Raw genomic sequence first — 19,864 nt, 5'->3', positions numbered from 1 at the left:
GTATTGGTTCAGCCGTAACCGGGACTTCCACACCATGAAGCAGCAATATCGGTTATTCCGGCCATGGTTGATTTCATGTTGGTATCTACATGGAGGCATGTATGCCCTCCCCTTCCACGCTAAAACAGTGACAGAAAGTTGAAACAGAAAAGAAATGTATGTAATAATTATTTTACAAGAGTGACGTGAAAAAACAAAATGATCAAGATCGTCATTGAAAGTTGTATCAAAAATGTCTGTATTTTATTTTTAGTGGAACCTTCCTTCAGTGCCTGTTTCCCTTTTCCAATGCCACATCTTCTTTCACATGCCAAAACGTTCCGTCACTCCATAAATTCCCAAGTTGTCAAACTAAAAGAATCCGGGAACCTCATTTTCACAGTCGGGGGAATTGACCTCTGTCCTTTCAATGAGGAAGCGGTTTATAGCTGCTGACCCTTGCTCACATTCCACATGGAAATCAGCCAAGTGCTTCTTTGTCTCAAGGTGAAGTAACCACACAGCAGCATGAGAGCTGTTGTCATTTAAAAACATTGTGGGTGTGATTCACTAAATTGCATCTGTAGCCTTTTTTTACAAATGATGCTGTTGGCATCACTGCTTTGACTTTGATCCGTATTCGACTTGGCAAGATTCTCTCAATCTGTTTTCCCCTTTGACTCTCTTCTCTGTCTCTGCTTTTTTCCCCCTCTCTTTTCCCCCTTTTTTTCTCCTCTGTCTCTGCTCCAAATGTCACCCTCCTCCCCTCAGGGCGGGATGATCGCCCTTCTGCTGTCCATCCTGTGCCTGGTCCTGATTCTCTACACCCGCAGGCGCTGGTGTAAGCGCCGCCGCATTCCCCAGCCCCAGAAGAGTGCCAGCGCCGAGGCGGCTAACGAGATCCACTACATCCCCTCCGTGCTGATGGGAGGCCAGGCTCGGGAGAGCTTGAGGAACTCTCGGGGTCAGGGCCCAAACTCCAGCGGTACCCTCAGCATCCGGGAGACAACGATTTTGGACGGGTACAAGTAGGATTTGGGTGGATGGATGGGGGGGAGGGGATGTATCTTGAAATAGTTAAACCCTAAAAATGTTTCTAATTTCACATTTTACACTGGCAACAATCGGTTGGAATTGTTTGAAATTCACGACTTAAAAAGCAGCTGATATGCACACAGCACACAGTTTGATGATTAAGATTATAAAAGCTTACCGGAGCAGTGCTGCTTCGTCAAGCATCTGAGCCGCTTGTGATGTTTACTCTGATTTAGATCAGTCAAGATAATGTAACCCTAATTGATTTTTTTTACCTCCTTGCCAGGTACGAGTATGACATAACGGACCTGCGCCACCACCTGCAGCGAGAGTGTATGAATGGCGGCGAGGAGTTTGCCAGCCAAGTCACCCGTACCCTGGACTCCCTCCAGGGCTGTAACGACAAGAACAGTATGGACCTCACACCTGGTGAGTTGACTGAAGTGGAAACAGCCAGGTCAACCAAATGGGAGAAAAAACAAGCAAACAGCCGTAAAGCTCCACTGATCAATACTTTTTCGTGGTAACATTGAATCAGCTGGACTGGATGTAATGGGAAGGGGTCGCTCAATGTGACGGGCTCACAGAAGCAGCAGCAGGCCGCTGTTTTCAGTGATAAAGCCGACATGAACCCAGAACCACACGGCTAAACACAACGCGGACAAAGTTAGCAACTAGCTGGCGGGGAAGTCTGACTCCCAGATATTTCCCTCAGGAGTTGGTGGTGAGTCAACTAGAACTAATATTATAGTTAATATGAGAGAAATAATACAAGAGTTAATATCAGAAAACTATAACTCGACCACAGAGAGACAAAGTCAGCAAAACGTGGAGCACTTCGCAGCTAAAGTCTCTCAGGAGGTGCTGGAGACCAAAACCAGTGAATGTAGTCACAGCAGACACTTTGACTCTCCTGCTATGAGCTCATGTAATGTCATGAGGTCTACTTGACTTAAGGGGCCAGGAAACACAGCACCAAATAAGTGCTAATATTACACATTAGTGTTTAATGGTAAAGCTAAAAATGGGTTTTATTGTTTCGAGCCAGCAGAGCAGCTGATACAAGTTACCGTGACAGTGGCACTTTTTTGATTCCACACTGACATTCTTCCTTTAGAAAGTAGATACACAATCTATTATTTGCATATTGACATTCTTTAAAGGAGCAGCGTGTAGGATTTAGTGGGATCTATTTGCAGGAATGGAATATAATGTTTTCATCAGTTTATAATCACCTGGAACTAAGAATCGCTGTGTTCCCGTTGGTTTACAATGGGCCCTTCATATCTCCATACAGAGATTGTTCTCTTCATGGTGTCCGCAGTGTTGCACCGCCATGTTTTTCTATCGTAGTACAAACCAAAACACTGGCTCTAGAGAGGCAATCCTCTGACAGGCGCGGTGGGCTGAATGGATTCAAAGGGAGTGGCGAGCCGAGGGGTCGATTCAGCTGGTTGCAATCTGCACTGGACCTTTTAATAGAGCTGCACGAATCTAAAGAATTGGTCAAACAACTGTGTGTTATGTGACCGATGTGAACCCTCAGACAATTTTCATCTGACTGCCGTTCCACTCAGCACTACAGAGTGTTTTAGCATCTTTTAGTTTGGCCAGAAACAGGACTCGGAATGAGCGCTAACGTCGCTGCATGTCTGCTGGATGTGTAAACAGGAAACATATTCCCAACAGCAACCTCAGCTTTCACTCATCATATCAAAAGCCTTATTTATCATCCTGCTGCATCAAAAAGGTTACTTGAGCTGGTATTGGGGGAAACATGGCGATATACAAATAGTTCCCTGAGCAGGGAACAGTGTAATTACATCAACACAGTTGGAATAATTTAGATAATCAGTGTGAAAACAAAGAGAGGTAATTGGATTTTGAATTAAATACCATGTATTATTTTCTCACAGAGGTGTGAAGTAATCGTCAACATCAACGTAGACCAAATGACGGAGGACTATAATTGTAGGTTGACAAACACAAAGGCTCCCAACACAACAAAATGGGACAGCAAATAGAAATGAGGCCCTTGTACAGCAGTTCTCATAATCTGTGTAAGAACACGAGCTGCTGCTGATGCAGACAGTCCACCGGACATCAATATGGAGCTGCAGGTGTTCTCCTCACACTTGGAATAATCAAAAGGCGTACTACGGTTCTGCCAACAACTCCTCCTGAAAGATCTATTTTTCATAATCGGCGGACGTTTGGGTTGAGCACCTCTCCTGCGAGGACGATCGCATGAAGTGGAGCAGGTTTTATGAAGGTAACCCCCCCCCTTAATTCCAATTGCCGGCGCATTCACTCCTCGGATTCATCAAGAGATCGGTCACGGTGGAGGCACTCGCACGCAGTGTTCTTATGAAATCCGAACAGCCCGACCCCAGAGGTGATGGAGACGGCGTAACACTGTGCATTATGCATTAAAGATGGTTGATGAGAGGAACGAGAGAAATAGGAAATGCAGGCAGCAGGGCATGCGTGGATATTGAACAAGACAGAGGTTGCTCAGGGAAAAAAGCATCGGAAATCTGGACTAAAATAACAAACATTTCAGTCAGTATTTCTCTTGACCTTTCTTTTTAGAATGACGGAATAGTTTTGAATTCATAAACAAGTGGAAACAATGATGTTATGTCAATATTAAAGGAGCAGAGTGTCGGGTTCAGTGCCATCTAGCGGTGAGGTTGCAGATTGCAACCGCCCGAATACCACTCCGCTCACCCTTCCCTTCCCAAGCGCGTCGGAGGCAGGCATTCCCCCTTCTAAGGTTCTACATCCTCGATTCCTTTCCTTGCGACCTTGATTTTCGAAGTCACAAGCAAGCGGAGCGAGGAGGCACAGAATGGAGAAATGAGAAGAGCAATTATGTTCACTTTTAGGTGACTTCAAAAAGAAAAAGGATCTCTCTATGTATTTGGTTTGTCCCTTCTGGGCTGCTAGCATCAACATGCTAACATGCTCACAATGACAGTGCTAAGAAAGTGTAATGTTTACCATGTTCATTCGCTGAGTTTACCTTCTTAGCATCATAACACTCCCGTTCCAAAGTGATAACAATTCGCCCAACCTAAATGTGGACCACGTTGCACGGCAGTCCATCCAGTAGCTTTGACTCAAATCCATCGATGTGGACTCCACGGCGTCGCCAGAGAAAACAGTCAGGGAACCGACTGTGGAGGTATAAAAGCAATACGAACCCAGTTGTAACATAAATTCAGGCCATGTGAGCGTATTGGAGCTAACATGTACGTCGGCCCTATAAAACCCTGTGAAACAGATCGTGAAATGCTCTTAACGTCCTTGGGAATAAAACTGACAATGTAAACCTCTTGTGTTGTAAAGTGTCAGGGTTTGATTAGAGTGAATTGTGTGTGTCTTAACTTATACTGCTTCACACATAAAGCGTAATAAAAAAACCTTTTTTTTAACTCCTTCCCACTCGGGATAAAACAGTAACTTTAACGTATCGACAAACATAAAACCACCAAATATCACAAGAGCAGATTAGTTGACAACCATTTAATACCACACGAATTCACATCCTGCTGTTGTAATGCCTTTATGCAAGACGGAAGATTAGTTATGCCTGCCCGGTACTCTTTGTGAATTTTTTTCCGCAGAAGACACCTTCTTATTCTGAGTGCAACTGTGTTAATTAAATGAACAGTAAAGGATTGAACCTCTCTAAACGTCTTAAGTATCATCCTGTGGGGGTCATTTCATCAGAATCCATCTAATTGTGTTCTAGATATTTCAGTCCGAACTAAAGTACTGTTTTTATTACAGAAATGGTGTTTTATAATATATTGTGTTTGTTATTGTTTCCCTGGAACTTTAACTCTTATTATTTACCAAAAGAGATCATCGCCTCCTCTGAGGATGTGTTCAGTATTTTCCCTTAATGGGTTTTAATTTCAAGGCAGCTTTTCTCACTCTTTAATTCTCCCCTCAGTAAACAACATGCTGGGTGTGTTTCTTTTAGCATTACTACACTTAATCCTTGCTGCACTGTGGTTTTAAAACATTCAACAGTCAACATCCAGCCAAGAACAGCACAATTATTTCGTGTTTTTTTTTGTGTCTTTTCCAAGTGCCTGCTTTCTCGTTCCAGAGAGAAAGCTTTTTAGTTTGTGCCTTACCTTCTCCGAGCTCTTATTTCCTGCTGTTTGTAACTATAATCCCACTCGTCCGCAGTGAGCGACAACACCAAGCTGGCCCTGATGAACAAGTACAAGGACAACATCATCGCCACGAGTCCCATCGACAGCAACCACCAGCAGAACACTCTGCTCCCGCACAACACCTCCACCAGCCAACGCAAACGTCTCTCCAGCAACACCCGCGGTGAGTCGCTGTGTCCCGTAGATCTACGCTCTGTACAGATGACACATCACGTTAAAAAGCAGCGCTCCGTGTCAGCACCAGACAGACAGAAACTTTAGTTCAGATGACTGTCATGTTTTACCCCATCGAACACGGTTCAGCGCTGCCTTTGCAAACCATTGATTTTATGAAAAACATAAATAGAAAGATGGATCAAGGCTTAAAATGATTCCTTTTTACACGGCAACAGCAACATAATTGCAAAGTCACCCGTCAGATATTTGAATTTTCCTCACATTTTGTGTAAGTAAACATACCACAATGACATATTTCAAAAGAGGATAAAACAGTTTCTGGTGGTATAAGAAGTGAACGCCTCGTCTGCACAGGAGACAAAGAGCAAGCAGCAGCTTCAATCGGTGTTTAGGCCGGACGTTGATTGCAGGTCACCTGTGTTTTGGCAGCGCTCAGATCCCACCACGCAATCAGCGCAGCTACGCACGTAAAACGGAAGAAAATAGACGTTCGGCATTAAAACGCGCTTCATTATTTGTAATCAATACAGCTCCTGTCGTGCTGCCTGTGTAGACCGCTGTGTTGATTCACGGATAGAAGCATTTGTGGTTCTGTAAGATGAGGGCGACGACTAGGAAAAATGGCTTGATGGCCTTCATGGGGGTGAAGGTGGCTCGCTGTTCTGGCTTTGAGCTTTACAACAGCCCTCACCAGCACCTTGTCACTTCCTGGGGGGGGTGTCCCTCTCCAAGGGAGTGAAGGCCCAAGTCCACCGCCGCCTGCTCCCGGCGGACTGTCCTCAGTATGCCAGGGGTTTGACCACCGTGTTCATGAATGAACTGTTTACTCAACCACTAAATTGTTTACAAGCGCACAAGGTTTTTCACAGATCTAGCCTCTTAATTCTGCTCCAGATTGATGCATTTAACCTTTTAATGTCGAGGGTTAAATTGTACAAAATCACCTTCTGGGGGATCATGCCCCCGGACTGCCCGAGAGGGCCTGAGGTCCACCCACCACAGTCTCACTCAGACAGCCGTGCCACATGCCAGTCCGGTTCAGCTGGAGCCAAGAATCATATTTAAAGAGACGTTTAAAAGTGAGATAAAGTGAGATTACCTAGCCTAGGAAGTGTTTTATGTGTCGTGCTTGCACTTTTATGTTCCACCGTGGGAGAGTGGGAAACGTAATTTCGATTCCTTATATGTCCTGACATGCAAGAAATTGACAATAAAAGCTACTTTGACTTTGACTTTGATAAACCTGATTATGATTTCATCGTACATTAATGTTAGTGACCGTTCGTCCACGGGTCCAGATTTGGTGATTGCTTTAACTTTTCACCAGATTCTCAAAACCTACAGCAAGTGAGTCCTGCAACCTCGGCACTTCTTACTCTACTTCATGATTCAGAGCATGCGTGTTTTGAATGAAACAATAACAATACATTTTGAGTCCATATCCATGCAGATATTATACCAATCAAATAACAGTGTTGACATTCACGCTTAATGAAGAACACCACAATATGGTGATTGACATTGAAGTTAGACTTTTAGGTACACAGGCTGCTGCCTCATAGAACCCTTATGTCTAATTCATAGTTCTGTTTCTTTGCCCAGCAGCATCATTGCAACTGTATTCAAAGGCTCAATAATGAATCGTTGTGAGGGGGAATGCGTTCCAATATAAACATGGAGGCATGAAGTGGAGGTGCGAGGTGTTGGACCTGCAGCAGCGTTGAGATGATGGCCCAGCGACACACATCTTTCATCAACATTTGGTTATCGCTCACAGCTCTGTGGCAATCAGGAAACCACGGCGAGTCACTGACTGCCACCACGCAGGTTTAATCATTGCCAACATCACGGATGCCCTTTCGGAAAACTCCCGAGGACCCTGAGACATTTTCAACTTCCAAAAGTTATCAATAATACAGTGAAACAATACGAGGCTTTATTAGCAAAGAAATGGTCTTTGCGGGACACTGAGGATACACTTCGTGTTACAGATGGGAGAGATGAATGCCCTTTGAACAGTGACTCAGCACAAAGTGTGGATGTGAAACTACAAACATATACATCTCGTTGTGTATTGTGGTCTTTTTGCTAACATATGTCAAACCGTATTTCTTTTCATATCACCATGAATGACAATCTGCTCCCCCCCCGAGCTGTGATAGTGTAGGAGTTGTACTTTGTACTGAGCTCATAAACTGCCGGCCATTTTAAGGTTTTAGGTATTTCACCTGTCATGTACGCTCCAGCCTGGTCGAGACACAGTCGCAGTTATCACTAGTGTAACTTCAAAATAACTCAACAACACTCTGGGACACGAACACGGGTCTCCTGGTTGAATGTCCTGTGTTTGTTTGACCCACCCGCCATACAGTCTTTCTCATTTTTTATACCACGTCACTTGCTCGGCATAGCATAATCACATGTGCATTTACATTGCAGTTAGTACAGAATGCGTTCAAGGATTCAGGGATCATTTATTTGTCATTGCGCAACATGACATGAAAAACATTACAAAAAGAGAACATTCCTGTTGAGCATTGTTTGCATTTGCATCATGAGGAATGTGAACAGCAGCAACAACAACAATTCTCTGGCCAGAAAAGACGGCTGACATCTTAACAATGGAATTTGACATCAGGGAAACATTGTCCATCAACTTTGACTGAGTTTGAGCACCAAGCATGGTGATGTAGACACAGAGTCCTCCTCCTCTCGTCCCACCGGAGTCCTGCGGTTTGACGGTCAACTGAAGCTTGATCCGGATCGCCAGGATGGATCCAGGTCTCTTTGAAAATGTAGGCTCACTGACCTACCGTTGCTGGGGTCACCTGAGGTTTTATTTCATCCATATTATTTTTCTGCGACCAGACATCAGACAGCCAGGAGCATGCTGGGTAGTGGAGTAGCCTCAGGCAGGTCTGTCTGGTTGGTCGGCCATGGGCGGTGATCATCTCAAAGTCCGCTGAACTTAACAACCCAATCCCAACGCTACATTTACCGGTTTGATGAATGCATTCTGTCATATGCTATTTGGGCTCCAGTAATAAAAGAACAACTAATTAAGAATTTTGCAAAACTCATGGGAGCTACCGGCATGTACATGTGATGTAAAATGGCACGCAAAAAGAAAGAATGGCGTTCTCATTGCACACTAAGTGACTTAGAAATGGTTGTGACGTTCAGAGGCCAATTGGTGAGAAAGGAGATTGAGCAATGAACGAAAGGAACAGAGAGAAATATTATCCCATTATGATAAACACGAGAAAAAGAAGCGACATTTTCAGTTGACCTCAGACCACAATTCACTTCCTTCTACTTGGATGCACAGATGCTTTATTCTGAGCCCAATTAAAAACAAGTCTGTGGTGTTAGTGACTGTGGAGGAATAAACCTTATTATTAGCAGCACGGAGTTCTTCTCCAAACTGTCAGGAAGGATTGTACTTGTTAAGCTGCAACACAGGAGCACAAACGAGGAGGTATTCAGCTGTGTGTTTCATCACAGACGCCCTCCAATGTATGTGTTCGAGCAACCATCCATTTTAATTACGTTGCATTCATGACTGGTGGCAACTCAACATGGCTCTCGGGACATTTTGGATTCTAGTTTTAGAGGAAGCACTTTTCTTCATTCTTTCTGTGTGACGTTCACTGTGTTACTGCCCACCTGCACCCACCATGGCTCAGCTATGAGAGTTCAAATCATAGCAAAAGAGAGAGGAGAAAAACAACCACATTCATGCAAACCCTTTTATCAATAATGGAAGATGAGAACAAAGAGCGAATAGCCCAAAGGCCCACACAGAAATGCGTCATTTGGCACCGTTGGCAGCTCCAAACGGTGTTGGAATATTTAAACCTTCACTGCCCTGAAACCCTGAAACACAGTTTCAGAGAGCTGCAAAACAACACAGCGATGTTTACCTTCCCAGCCAGTCTGTGACGCTTCATACCAAAGGGATGAAACACTCGAAAGGTCCAAGGCCGTGTTCAGACACTAGTGCCACGTCCCAACAAAAAAAGTCAAAAACCTCCTCATCCATTTTAATGAGATGGCATCGTTGGCACAGCAAGGGTTCTCACAAAAACATAAGTAGAGTCCTGTTGTAATGTCATCTGGCAACGTGCTACGTTGGCCAATCGAATATTTGCCGGCACACATTCCAAGGGATTACTTTGCAATGTGAATGACATAATTCTACTGTTTACCAAGCCATGACAACTTGCACAATCCTGCCTGGTAGTATCATTGGAGAGAGAAAATCATTCAGTACAAGTTAGTTTGTGTATCTTTTCCTGCATAATAACTGGTCTCTTCAAGGCTTGAGTTCTAGAATCGTTTTAAGGAGATCAAGCTGTTGTTCATAATCTGCAATGTATCCTCGAACAACTGTTCATATGGTATCTTACTTAATTCATTTTGCATGCTCCTACGAATATCAAGCCATACGGGCGTTGAGTTTGCCTACAGCCCCTGCAGTGCAGAACCTGCTTTGGCAACAAAACTACGAAACAAAAAGATTGAGGCTTGGCTTGAAATAAGTTGGTGAGTAGGCTGCGTTGACTTGGTTTCACACGGACACAAAAAAATAGGTCTCCTGAGTGAAAGTCCTGTGTTTGTTTGACCTGTCCATCCAGTGTGACGGATTAACACTAGCATACTAAGGCTAGCATATTACTAACTTTGTCCGCTAGCTTGAATCCCCAACTAAAGCAGTACCTTAAAGTATATGTGTATTTACAGAGTTATCCAGAGGATCTATCTTAAAGTCTCTTTGAGATCTGTGAGTTTGGACCAACCAGACGGCAACTTTCGCTTCTGAAAAGTGAAGCCAATGCTTCATGTGTTAAAGCTGCATTCTCTCTAATGTCCACCAGGGGGTGACTCCTCTGGTTGTATAGAAGTCTATGAGAAAATGACTCTACTTCTCTCTTGATTTATTACCTCAGTAAACATTGTAAACATGAGTTTGTGCTCTCAGTCTCTAGTTCCAAGTCTTCTTCAATACAGCATGATTTGCGGCATCAGATTTATGTCATATGTCACAAGCGCGATAAAAACATGATCACAAGCAAATGAACAGACTCCAGTTCAGAGAACTCTCTCCTAGTTGCTCTCGAGCCCCATTATTCTATGTTTACAGATGACTGCACTGCATATCTGAACAGTGGCCTAAAAAACTTGACTCACTATCCTTATGTAGTATTGTTTTATTATATTCTATTCAATTAGTATTGTATTGTAGTAGTATATTATTGTAGTATGTGCCACGTGATTTTATAGAATATGAAATATTTGCGATGAACAGTATTGTCAGAAGTGGACTCATCAAATGTGTCTCAGGGTGTGCCGATGTACTGGAGGCTGTTTATTGTATGAATTAATTCATAAATTATTAACACAATAACAACCAGGTGGCTTCATAACATTATAATAGATACTGAAATCCACAATTTTGGAGAATATCACCAAAGGTTACGTTCTAAATAACTGGCCCTTGACGTTGTCTGTAGATCGGAGCCGACATAGAAGTGAATGTGTTGGCATAGAGCTGATTAGATATGGCTCCATTGACTGTATCAAATTCCAATAAGTCACCAGTATCATGACTCGGCTTCTCATGTTTATGACAAACTACGTTTTCAGAAGAAAGCGAATGCACATCAATCTGTTTGGGGACGTGTGACCAATCACAAGAGGCCCAGAGCCTCCATAGCTTTCCAGCCAAGGTTCTCTACCTTGCTGTGTTCTCTTCATGCTCGGTTCCGTTCACCAGCTTGGTTCATACACGCAGGTGTCGTTCTTTACCTCTCCCTACACTTAGGTTGTCGCTCACAGCTGCCCCGGTTGTTGAATCCGGGGCTGACTTATATCGTGCGAGTTAATATCATATGATTTGCTCGTGAGCATGTTATTTTAGCTGACCCACTGACAGATCTGCTCCACATTCAGAAACAAAGCAGATAATTCAGCTACATTTTCCTTATTTCGACTAAAAGAATGCAGAATATGATACCAGAGAGCAAGAAATGATCCCTGCACACTCATTATAATCGTTGTATCAGGTTTGTATTTGAAAGTACAATGATGTGCCGCCTAATGCATTCAACTAATACACACACACACACACACACACACACACAGCACTTTTGAAATTTCAGAGCTTCCAGGTGCACGTTGATATTCTCCAAAGCCCGCTGCATAGGAACGAGACTGTCTAAGCAGGCAATTAGATCTGCTCCGTGCAGTTCTTGAGTCGCTGTTGTTGGTGTTTCTAGTCAACAGTTTTCATCGCCGTCATAAAATATGCAGAGACGGAGCTCCTGTGCTCCTCAGTGGACATCTTCTCTGCATGTGTCAGTAGGAGGAGGCAGGTCAGGTAATGACTCTTTCTACTTTTTTGTGTTTTGCTGAAGATGCCCAAGAGCCTCTCTTCACTTCCATATGTCAGCACATTTAACGGACTCCAGTGTTACTTCTAAAGCAACCGGAAGTACAAGCTTGTCAAATGGGAGAAAGCACAATGTCAGAGGGAGTGAATGGAGAGGCCCCAGGCCTGCATGAGCATTTCATGCTCATTATTGCTGAGCAGGTGAATAATCATGCCTAATTGGATGTGGACCTTGCAGTATAATGATCATCATGTTGTCTAAATTTGTGGATAAGGTTCATGTTAAATGTATTTGTACTTCAGCTTACACAACAAAGGTTGCCTTAAAATGAAGGCCAGGATTTATTTTGCTAGGCGAGCTGGGTGTGCTTTAAATATGTGGCTGATAATTCACCCCCACCGCAGTAAGAATTGCAGGCGCCATCACTCGAGGGTCCTCCTGTAGTTTCAGGATAGATAGATGGAAACATGCCAACGGCAGCACATAGGGCCTGTGTGGGAACCAATAGAACGACAGAATGAATTCATGCCATCAGAAGAGCGATGGCTTTGTCTCATTGGCTTTCTCCTGGGGAACGTCCATAAATATTTACAGGCCATATCCTGTAATTTACCAAAGGTTGAAATGTCGAAGAGCCCAGTGAATATTTCATTCATGTCAGAATGGGGCGTAAGTGTAAGTTTTTAGGCCTTTATCACAACACACACTTTGACCTGAAGTAACGCCAATGTCCTTCATTCCATCTGGGATTGTTTGGTAGGAAGGAAGAAGTGTAAAAGCACACACTTTAAGCATGATAGGGCTGCCTCAAGAATAATCAGATGACAATGTTAAAGAGAGGGGGAAGATGAGCCGCCAAGCAACCGGACTACATGTTGTTTCTCTTGGTGGTAAAGACGCATTAGTTGATGGTCGCTTTATACGTTTGTGCATGTTGTACTGCCAACAAATGGACATTTTTACGGCACACATTTTGACCTTTCATAGTGCAGGTGTGACTCATTTGCCCTTCACTAAGCCCCGCCCCCCACTGCTACTCTGTCAAGCTGTTAAAGCTACCTTGGAGCACACACTCCCGAGATATATGTTATCAATTGTTGGCGGGGGGAAAGCCTAAATAAATCAAATTTTATTTCAGACTCATGAGTCCATATCATATAAAAAAAAACAAATACAACAACAATATATAAAATACAATACTATACGAGGACACCAAGACACAAGTGTAATCATTGCAGTTAAAGGATAAATCCAAGAAGTCTGATTCAGCAGAGAAAACAGTTCAAAAATATACATTCTATCTTTTTTATATTATTATATATTATCATTATGCCATAGGAAATATGCTTACTTCCGCTTCCTTTGTTCAATACTTCTTAATATGTCAAAGTCAATGGTCTGATTAGAGAAGATGTTCCACTGACACAGTATGAGGAGGAGACGCAGGGCAATAGGTACCATCTGTTGGTCCTCACTCATCTCCTGGAGTTGGTCCTCTCTTCTCTTTGGAGGCTGTCCTCTCTTCTCTTTGGAGGCTGTCCTCTCTTCTCTCTGGGGGCTGTCCTCTCTTCTCTCTGGAGGCTGTCCTCTCTTCTCTTTGGAGGCTGTCCTCTCTTCTCTTTGGAGGCTGTCCTCTCTTCTCTCTGGAGGCTGTCCTCTCTTCTCTTTGGAGGCTGTCCTCTCTTCTCTTTGGAGGCTGTCCTCTCTTCTCTCTGGAGGCTGTCCTCTCTTCTCTTTGGAGGCTGTCCTCTCTTCTCTTTGGAGGCTGTCCTCTCTTCTCTCTGGGGGCTGTCCTCTCTTCTCTCTGGAGGCTGTCCTCTCTTCTCTTTGGAGGCTGTCCTCTCTTCTCTTTGGAGGCTGTCCTCTCTTCTCTCTGGAGGCTGTCCTCTCTTCTCTTTGGAGGCTGTCCTCTCTTCTCTTTGGAGGCTGTCCTCTCTTCTCTCTGGAGGCTGTCCTCTCTTCTCTTTGGAGGCTGTCCTCTCTCCTCTTTGGAGGCTGTCCTCTCTTCTCTTTGGAGGCTGTCCTCTCTTCTCTCTGGAGGCTGTCCTCTCTTCTCTTTGGAGGCTGTCCTCTCTTCTCTTTGGAGGCTGTCCTCTCTTCTCTCTGGAGGCTGTCCTCTCTTCTCTTTGGAGGCTGTCCTCTCTCCTCTTTGGAGGCTGTCCTCTCTTCTCTTTGGAGGCTGTCCTCTCTCCTCTTTGGAGGCTGTCCTCTCTTCTCTTTGGAGGCTGTCCTCTCTTCTCTTTGGAGGCTGTCCTCTCTTCTCTTTGGAGGCTGTCCTCTTCTTTTTGGAGGCTGTCCTCTCTTCTCTTTGGAGGCTGTCCTGTCTTCTCTCTGGAGGCTTCTCCTCTCTTCTCTTTGGAGGCTGTCCTCTCTCCTCTCTGAAGGCTGTCCTCTCTTCTCTTTGGAGGCTGTCCTCTCTTCTTTTTGGAGGCTGTCCTCTCTTCTCTTTGGAGGCTGTCCTGTCTTCTCTCTGGAGGCTGTCCTCTCTTCTCTTTGGAGGCTGGTCTTTCTCCTCTTTGGAGGCTGTCCTCTCTTCTCTTTGGAGGCTGTCCTCTCTTCTTTTTGGAGGCTGTCCTCTCTTCTCTTTGGAGGCTGTCCTCTCTTCTCTTTGGAGGCTGTCCTGTCTTCTCTCTGGAGGCTGTCCTCTCTTCTCTTTGGAGGCTGTCCTCTCTTCTCTTTGGAGGCTGTCCTCTCTTCTCTTTGGAGGCTGTCCTCTCTTCTTTTTGGAGGCTGTCCTCTCTTCTCTTTGGAGGCTGTCCTCTCTTCTCTCTGGAGGCTGTCCTCTCTTCTCTTTGGAGGCTGTCCTCTCTTCTCTTTGGAGGCTGTCCTTTCCATTTTACCCTGTTTTGTATCTTGCACAAAACTTTTTTCTTGTATCAGATATATATTTATCCATCCATCCATCCCTTTTCCACCTCTTATCCGGGGTCGCGGTGGCAGCAGGCCAAGCAGGCCGACCCAGACCTCCCTCTCACCGGCAACATGTTCCATGTTCTATATTTATATAATATATAATATAATATTCATATAATATAATATTATCACTACTGCTGACATTCAGGTTTATCTTTTTCAAAAGGGCAAAAGCATTATTTTGGGTTGATTATTTGCACAGTGTGCCAGCAGTAGCAGTTATTGCCATGACAACGATCACTCTGTCCTCAGCCTCTGAAGTGCAGACAATCGTCATTTGTTCGCGAACTTACGACACCCATGCTTTGATTGTACTAATATTTAGCAAATATCTATGGTCCTGCTGCATTAGCATGTTACAATTATTATGAAGGAGGAAATCTGAGAATATGGAAATGTGTTCAAATATCTTTTATGATCTAGTGAGCAATATATATATATATATGACCACTAATCAATTGGTCGAGTCAATCGACAGATCTGTAAAACTAGTTCCTCCATAAAGAATCACACAAAAGCTCCACTTTAAATCTTGTGTCTACCAGAGATGTGCCCTCAGGTGTCTTGGAGAAAAGTCATTCAGCATGAAAAAAAACGTTAAAATTGACTAATCAGCCAAAGAAATCCAAATGACGACTAATCGACACAGAGGGGGCCACCCTAGTTGTAAAAATAGCATCAAATAGTCCAAGTGAAGCCCCGCCCCTGCTGCTGAACAGGGCGTTATTACTTGTTCATGCTTTGTTTATTAATATTGCACCAACCTCGACACTAGAGCGGGGCGGATAAACGGACACGCAGAGAGAGATCCCACCCTTTATTGTATGATTTGATTCAGTAGCACAAGTTGTGTTTTCTTCATCGTACATCCTGCTCCGTACACTCAGAAGTCAGCTTGTGTCTTCACACACATGATCCGAAGCTTTGTTTGCATCATTGTCGTCCATGTTGCTGTGGCATTGAATCAGTGTGTTGACGAGTCCCGCCTCTGTCAGCATGGATTGTCATTCTGGTGTCGTTGCCCGCTCTCTCACTCCACACCAGCACCCTTCCATATTTATAGAGCTGTGGAGCACTGGACATACTATTTTATTTTTTTGCTTTATAAGAGGCACTTGTGCCTGCTGCGCATGCTGAGTCACGGGCTAACATGCAGGGAATACTTAAGACGAGCCCCGTCTCCTTTTCACAGGCGTGAGCGAGCGCAGCACCTTTCGGCTCTGGTTTTAATCGTGAAGGCTGACGGATACCCGCTGTGTGAGATTTGGTCTTAACTCCTCAGGAGGCACTTTCATTCTCCTCCGTAAACCAGGGATTATATTTCAAGTGGCATTTCCGGTAGGAAACGTTGAATGCAGCCCTGCTAGAACTTAACTACATGTACGCATCAAGCTGAATCCATGAGCCCTGTGGAAAGCATCTCATTTCACACTAATTGGACATGTTCTAACTATACGGCGTTAACCTTTCATGTGGTTGTCTTTTGTCTTCGGTACATTTCTTTTTGACTTATTGCGATAAATGTAATTTCAAATGCCGATCTCCGTGTTAGGTCAGCTTCCACTCAGCTCAGAAGCGGCGAGGTAGAGTTTCCTTTCAACACTTTTTAAGTTATTCCAGTGTTGTACTCTTACAATGTAGCCAACGGCCCTCTTATGTTCTCTCCTCTCTCCGACTCAAAGCTGTCCTTGCGCTGCTCTATTCAGGTGTGTTGCTGCACCACTCCAAAGCCTCATTTCCTAAAGTTGTGAGCTTGAGAGTTTTAATGAGATCCTGACCCCTATAAATACAGGCTTTGGTTTGTTGGGCTCTGACCATGTGGCTTAAACATGTGCTGTGGACAAAGAAATCAGGCCTTCACTTTGTCAAGCAAAGGTCTCATCCTGATTTGTAGTTTGAGGAGAGCAAAGGGATTTCACACTCAGGTGTGAATTCCCCCCCCCAAATAACCATGGTAACCGCGGCAATCTCATTGGCCGAGAGCCAAGAGACCCGAGGACCCCTGTGGTTCGGCCACTGTTCTATAAAACTCTCTGCTGCCCCCACCTCATGGCTTTCCCCCTTCGACCTCGGTTGAGTTAGGAGGCACACAACCGCTCTCTTCGCCCGGACCCCCCCCCCCCCGTCCAGGCCACAGAGAAACCAGCTTTTCCAACTCTCCCTCCGGGGTAACAGGAGGCACACAAGGCTCTTCGCTCGGACACCCCCGTCCAGGCCACAGAAGAACCAGCTTTTTCCCTTCGACCTCCGTCGAACAGGGAGCACACCGCGCTCTCTTCGCCCGGACCCCCCCCCGGCCAGGCCACAGAGAGTCCAGCTTGCCCCGCCAGCGCACGAGGCCACGAGGAAGCAACGGCCCTTCAAACCCTCAAACCCTGACAGGTCACGAGCCATTTCGCTGGACGAAACAGCCCGCGAAACGAATCCGCATCAGCGATCCGTTCTCTGCTTTTTGTTTCTTTTTATTTTGTGCACAAACCGGCACAGAGGAGCCCGACGAAGCCTCGCTCCTCTCGTGACCGAGGATTCCCGGCAAGACGCGCAGACACGTCGTCTCATCCGAAGTTAACTGTTCTCCCTGCAGCGAGTACAGACCGGACCTGCGTTTGCTCCAGAGCCACGCTAACGGACCGAAGCCGCGCCAGCTCACCGCCGCGCGACACACAGCGCCCGCTGCAAAGCCGCGCCGACCCGCAAGCCCCCCCCTGTCCCCCTTCCCGACGAGGAAAACGGACAGCTTTGCCACATAATGGTGCCCCGTGTGAGGCTACGTTATTCCAGTTTTGTTACAGTATATATGCACATTAATCCATAATTATTTTTGAATAATTAATTTTCCAAAAAATATTTTTTTTCGAAAAATTATTTTTTTTCTTCTTTTGAATGATCCAAATTCCTGAAACTTATTTCCCAAAATAGGTAGGCTTTGATCTTCAAAATCTTGTCTTATTGTAATTAAACTTTTGATTTTAAATCCAGATTTTTAATCTTAATCTTTAATTCCCTTCTCGAAATTTTATTTCGTTTCCAGGTTTAATTATTCGTTTCATTTCTTAAACTAACAGCCAGCTGTGTAGTAGATTTGATCGTTTATTTGTAATACCTTGCTTGTTTTCTTAAATCCCTCCAAAGAAGTTACACACAGCTGTCACAGGCCCAAAGTGCTAAACCACATTAGCATTTTCGCACCTCTGGCTGCAAAGCAGTAGTGATACCTCAGAGCAGCAACAGTAGAAACGTAAGTCACAGAGCTAGACATTTCACTGTGCGCCTGCATGAACCGTAACACTAACAGTAATTAACATCTAACAGTAGAAATCCTAAGTTACAGAACTAGACATTTCACTGAGAACCGTAAACACTAACAGTTTCCGTTCTAACACTAGGGAATTAACAACCACTGGGAGTCGCGCTCATTAGAGAGAATGAGCAACGAGAAATCCCCCATACCTGGAGCTGTAGCTCCAGAAGACACCGCATTACGAGATGCGGTGGCTGATGTCCTCGGACTCACAGCAAAGGAAAGAGAGTACTTTGCAAAATACACTGCTGTCCTATGCGACGAGCAATTAGAGCAGCTGGTGGCTTATGTAAATAACCCAGCAGGTAACAGAGAGCGCCTGATTCAGGACGTAATCGGCGAAATACTGCTCATCTACCATCAGAAAATGCAGCTGCAAGCTGCCCGAACCCGGGCACAGAGCGACGAGCAGCAACGCGAGATCTGGACACTCCGAACAGAGGTTCAGGAGTTGTCACGTGACTGTAGAGCCCTACAGTCAGAAAATAGTAGCCTGCGCAGTGACCTCAGAGAGGTCAACCTAGAACTCTCTAAAGCATCAGAGAGTGATGACAAACTGAAAGCGCTTCAAGGTGTTCCAGCAACCCCGGTAGGTACTGCTACCCCCTACCGAGCCTTTCAGCCCAGTCATTTCTTGGTCTCGGCTCCCTCATTCCCCGAGACCCGAACCACCTTGCATTTCTTGAAGACGCTTTCCCCAACCAGGAGGAGAGAGGACCAACACCAGGTCCTAGTCGGCCCAGGTGGCTTCAAAACCACCTCAGGCGAACGCAATCCTCCACGCGGTTCACGCGCACAACAAGAACTGACCCCATCCCCCTCAGGGAGGGAGGATGATAGTCGTTACCACCATCGCGAGTATGGAGACTCAGACGACTCGGATGGCCCAGGCCCCATCAACCTTGGAGGCCTGCGTACTCGACAGATTGAGTCTCTGGTAAAAGACGTAGAGCGCTTCAATCCCGATAATCACGACTCGAGCATCGATGACTACCTAAGGGAGATCGATCGCTGCCTCCTCGACCTATCGCGCCCCTCATCGCGCGAAAAGCTAAAGCTAGTGTGGAAAACCACTGCGCGAAGCGTCCACGCTTTCATTAAAACGCTCCAGCCGAGCATCCGCGACTGCTATTCATCCCTTTGTCACGCCCTTAGGGAGGAGTACTCCCTGTACACCGACCCAGCTTCTGCCACCCTCGGCGCCTTTGCCATTCCCCCGGAAAGGCTAGAGTCTCCGAGAGACTACTTCAGGCGCTTGAGATCTGCGTACTTCCAAGGACGTAACGCCCCAGGTCTAGAAGAAGACCATGCCTTCAAGTCGCTATTCTTGCACAATCTCCACGACAACGTGAGATACGATGTTACTATGCACTGCAGAACGAGTAACCTCACCCTGCCAGAGATTAGGAAATATGCGCAACTTGCATGGAAGACACGCGGACGGCCGACAAATCGGTACGAAGACACCGCCATAGTCTTAGGCATCCAACAGTCGAGCGACTCCGACCTAGCGTCGGAAGACGACGAGAGGACTTGGCCTAGCGAGCCCTGGTCACCCCCGAGGAACAAACAACCCTGGCGGTCGAAAGACCAACGGAACCAGGGGGGTGAAAGACGCCCTCAAGGGCAACACATCAGGTAACGCTGACTCGCAGCCCACCTGACTAAGCCAAGTGACCTTTCCCCCTGCTGCCAAGTCGACGTGGTAGGGGGGGGGAAGAGAACTCAGCACACTTCCGGAAACGACCACTCCCATTTCGCACCTCGTTCTTCAACCTTCTTGGGCGACCTTGCTCGCAAAGGCAATGCCCGTTATGTATAAATCTATACATATTCTTCAGTCTTACTGGGGGGTCATAACACTCTTGCTCTACCCG

The 19,864-nt window shown here is 45.5% G+C and overlaps 1 protein-coding gene across 1 annotated transcript in view; it reads left to right on the top strand.

Moving 5' to 3' along the window:
* The window catches only part of astn1 (astrotactin 1), a gene marked incomplete at its 5' end in the record, with an annotated part of 390,125 nt that overhangs the window by 85,023 nt on the left and 285,238 nt on the right, over positions 1-19,864 (top strand). Inside the window, 3 exons of the mRNA XM_079284766.1 lie at positions 751-1,007; positions 1,301-1,443; positions 5,218-5,367. Of these exons, the coding sequence (XP_079140892.1) occupies positions 751-1,007; positions 1,301-1,443; positions 5,218-5,367 (550 nt within the window). The remainder of the gene's footprint in view (positions 1-750; positions 1,008-1,300; positions 1,444-5,217; positions 5,368-19,864) is intronic.

Source organism: Melanostigma gelatinosum (genome assembly GCF_949748355.1).
Source record: "Melanostigma gelatinosum genome assembly, chromosome: 15".
Lineage (NCBI taxonomy): Eukaryota > Metazoa > Chordata > Actinopteri > Perciformes > Zoarcidae > Melanostigma > Melanostigma gelatinosum.
Note: the sequence above shows the minus strand (reverse complement) of the source record. Positions and strands in the feature narration are given on the sequence as shown.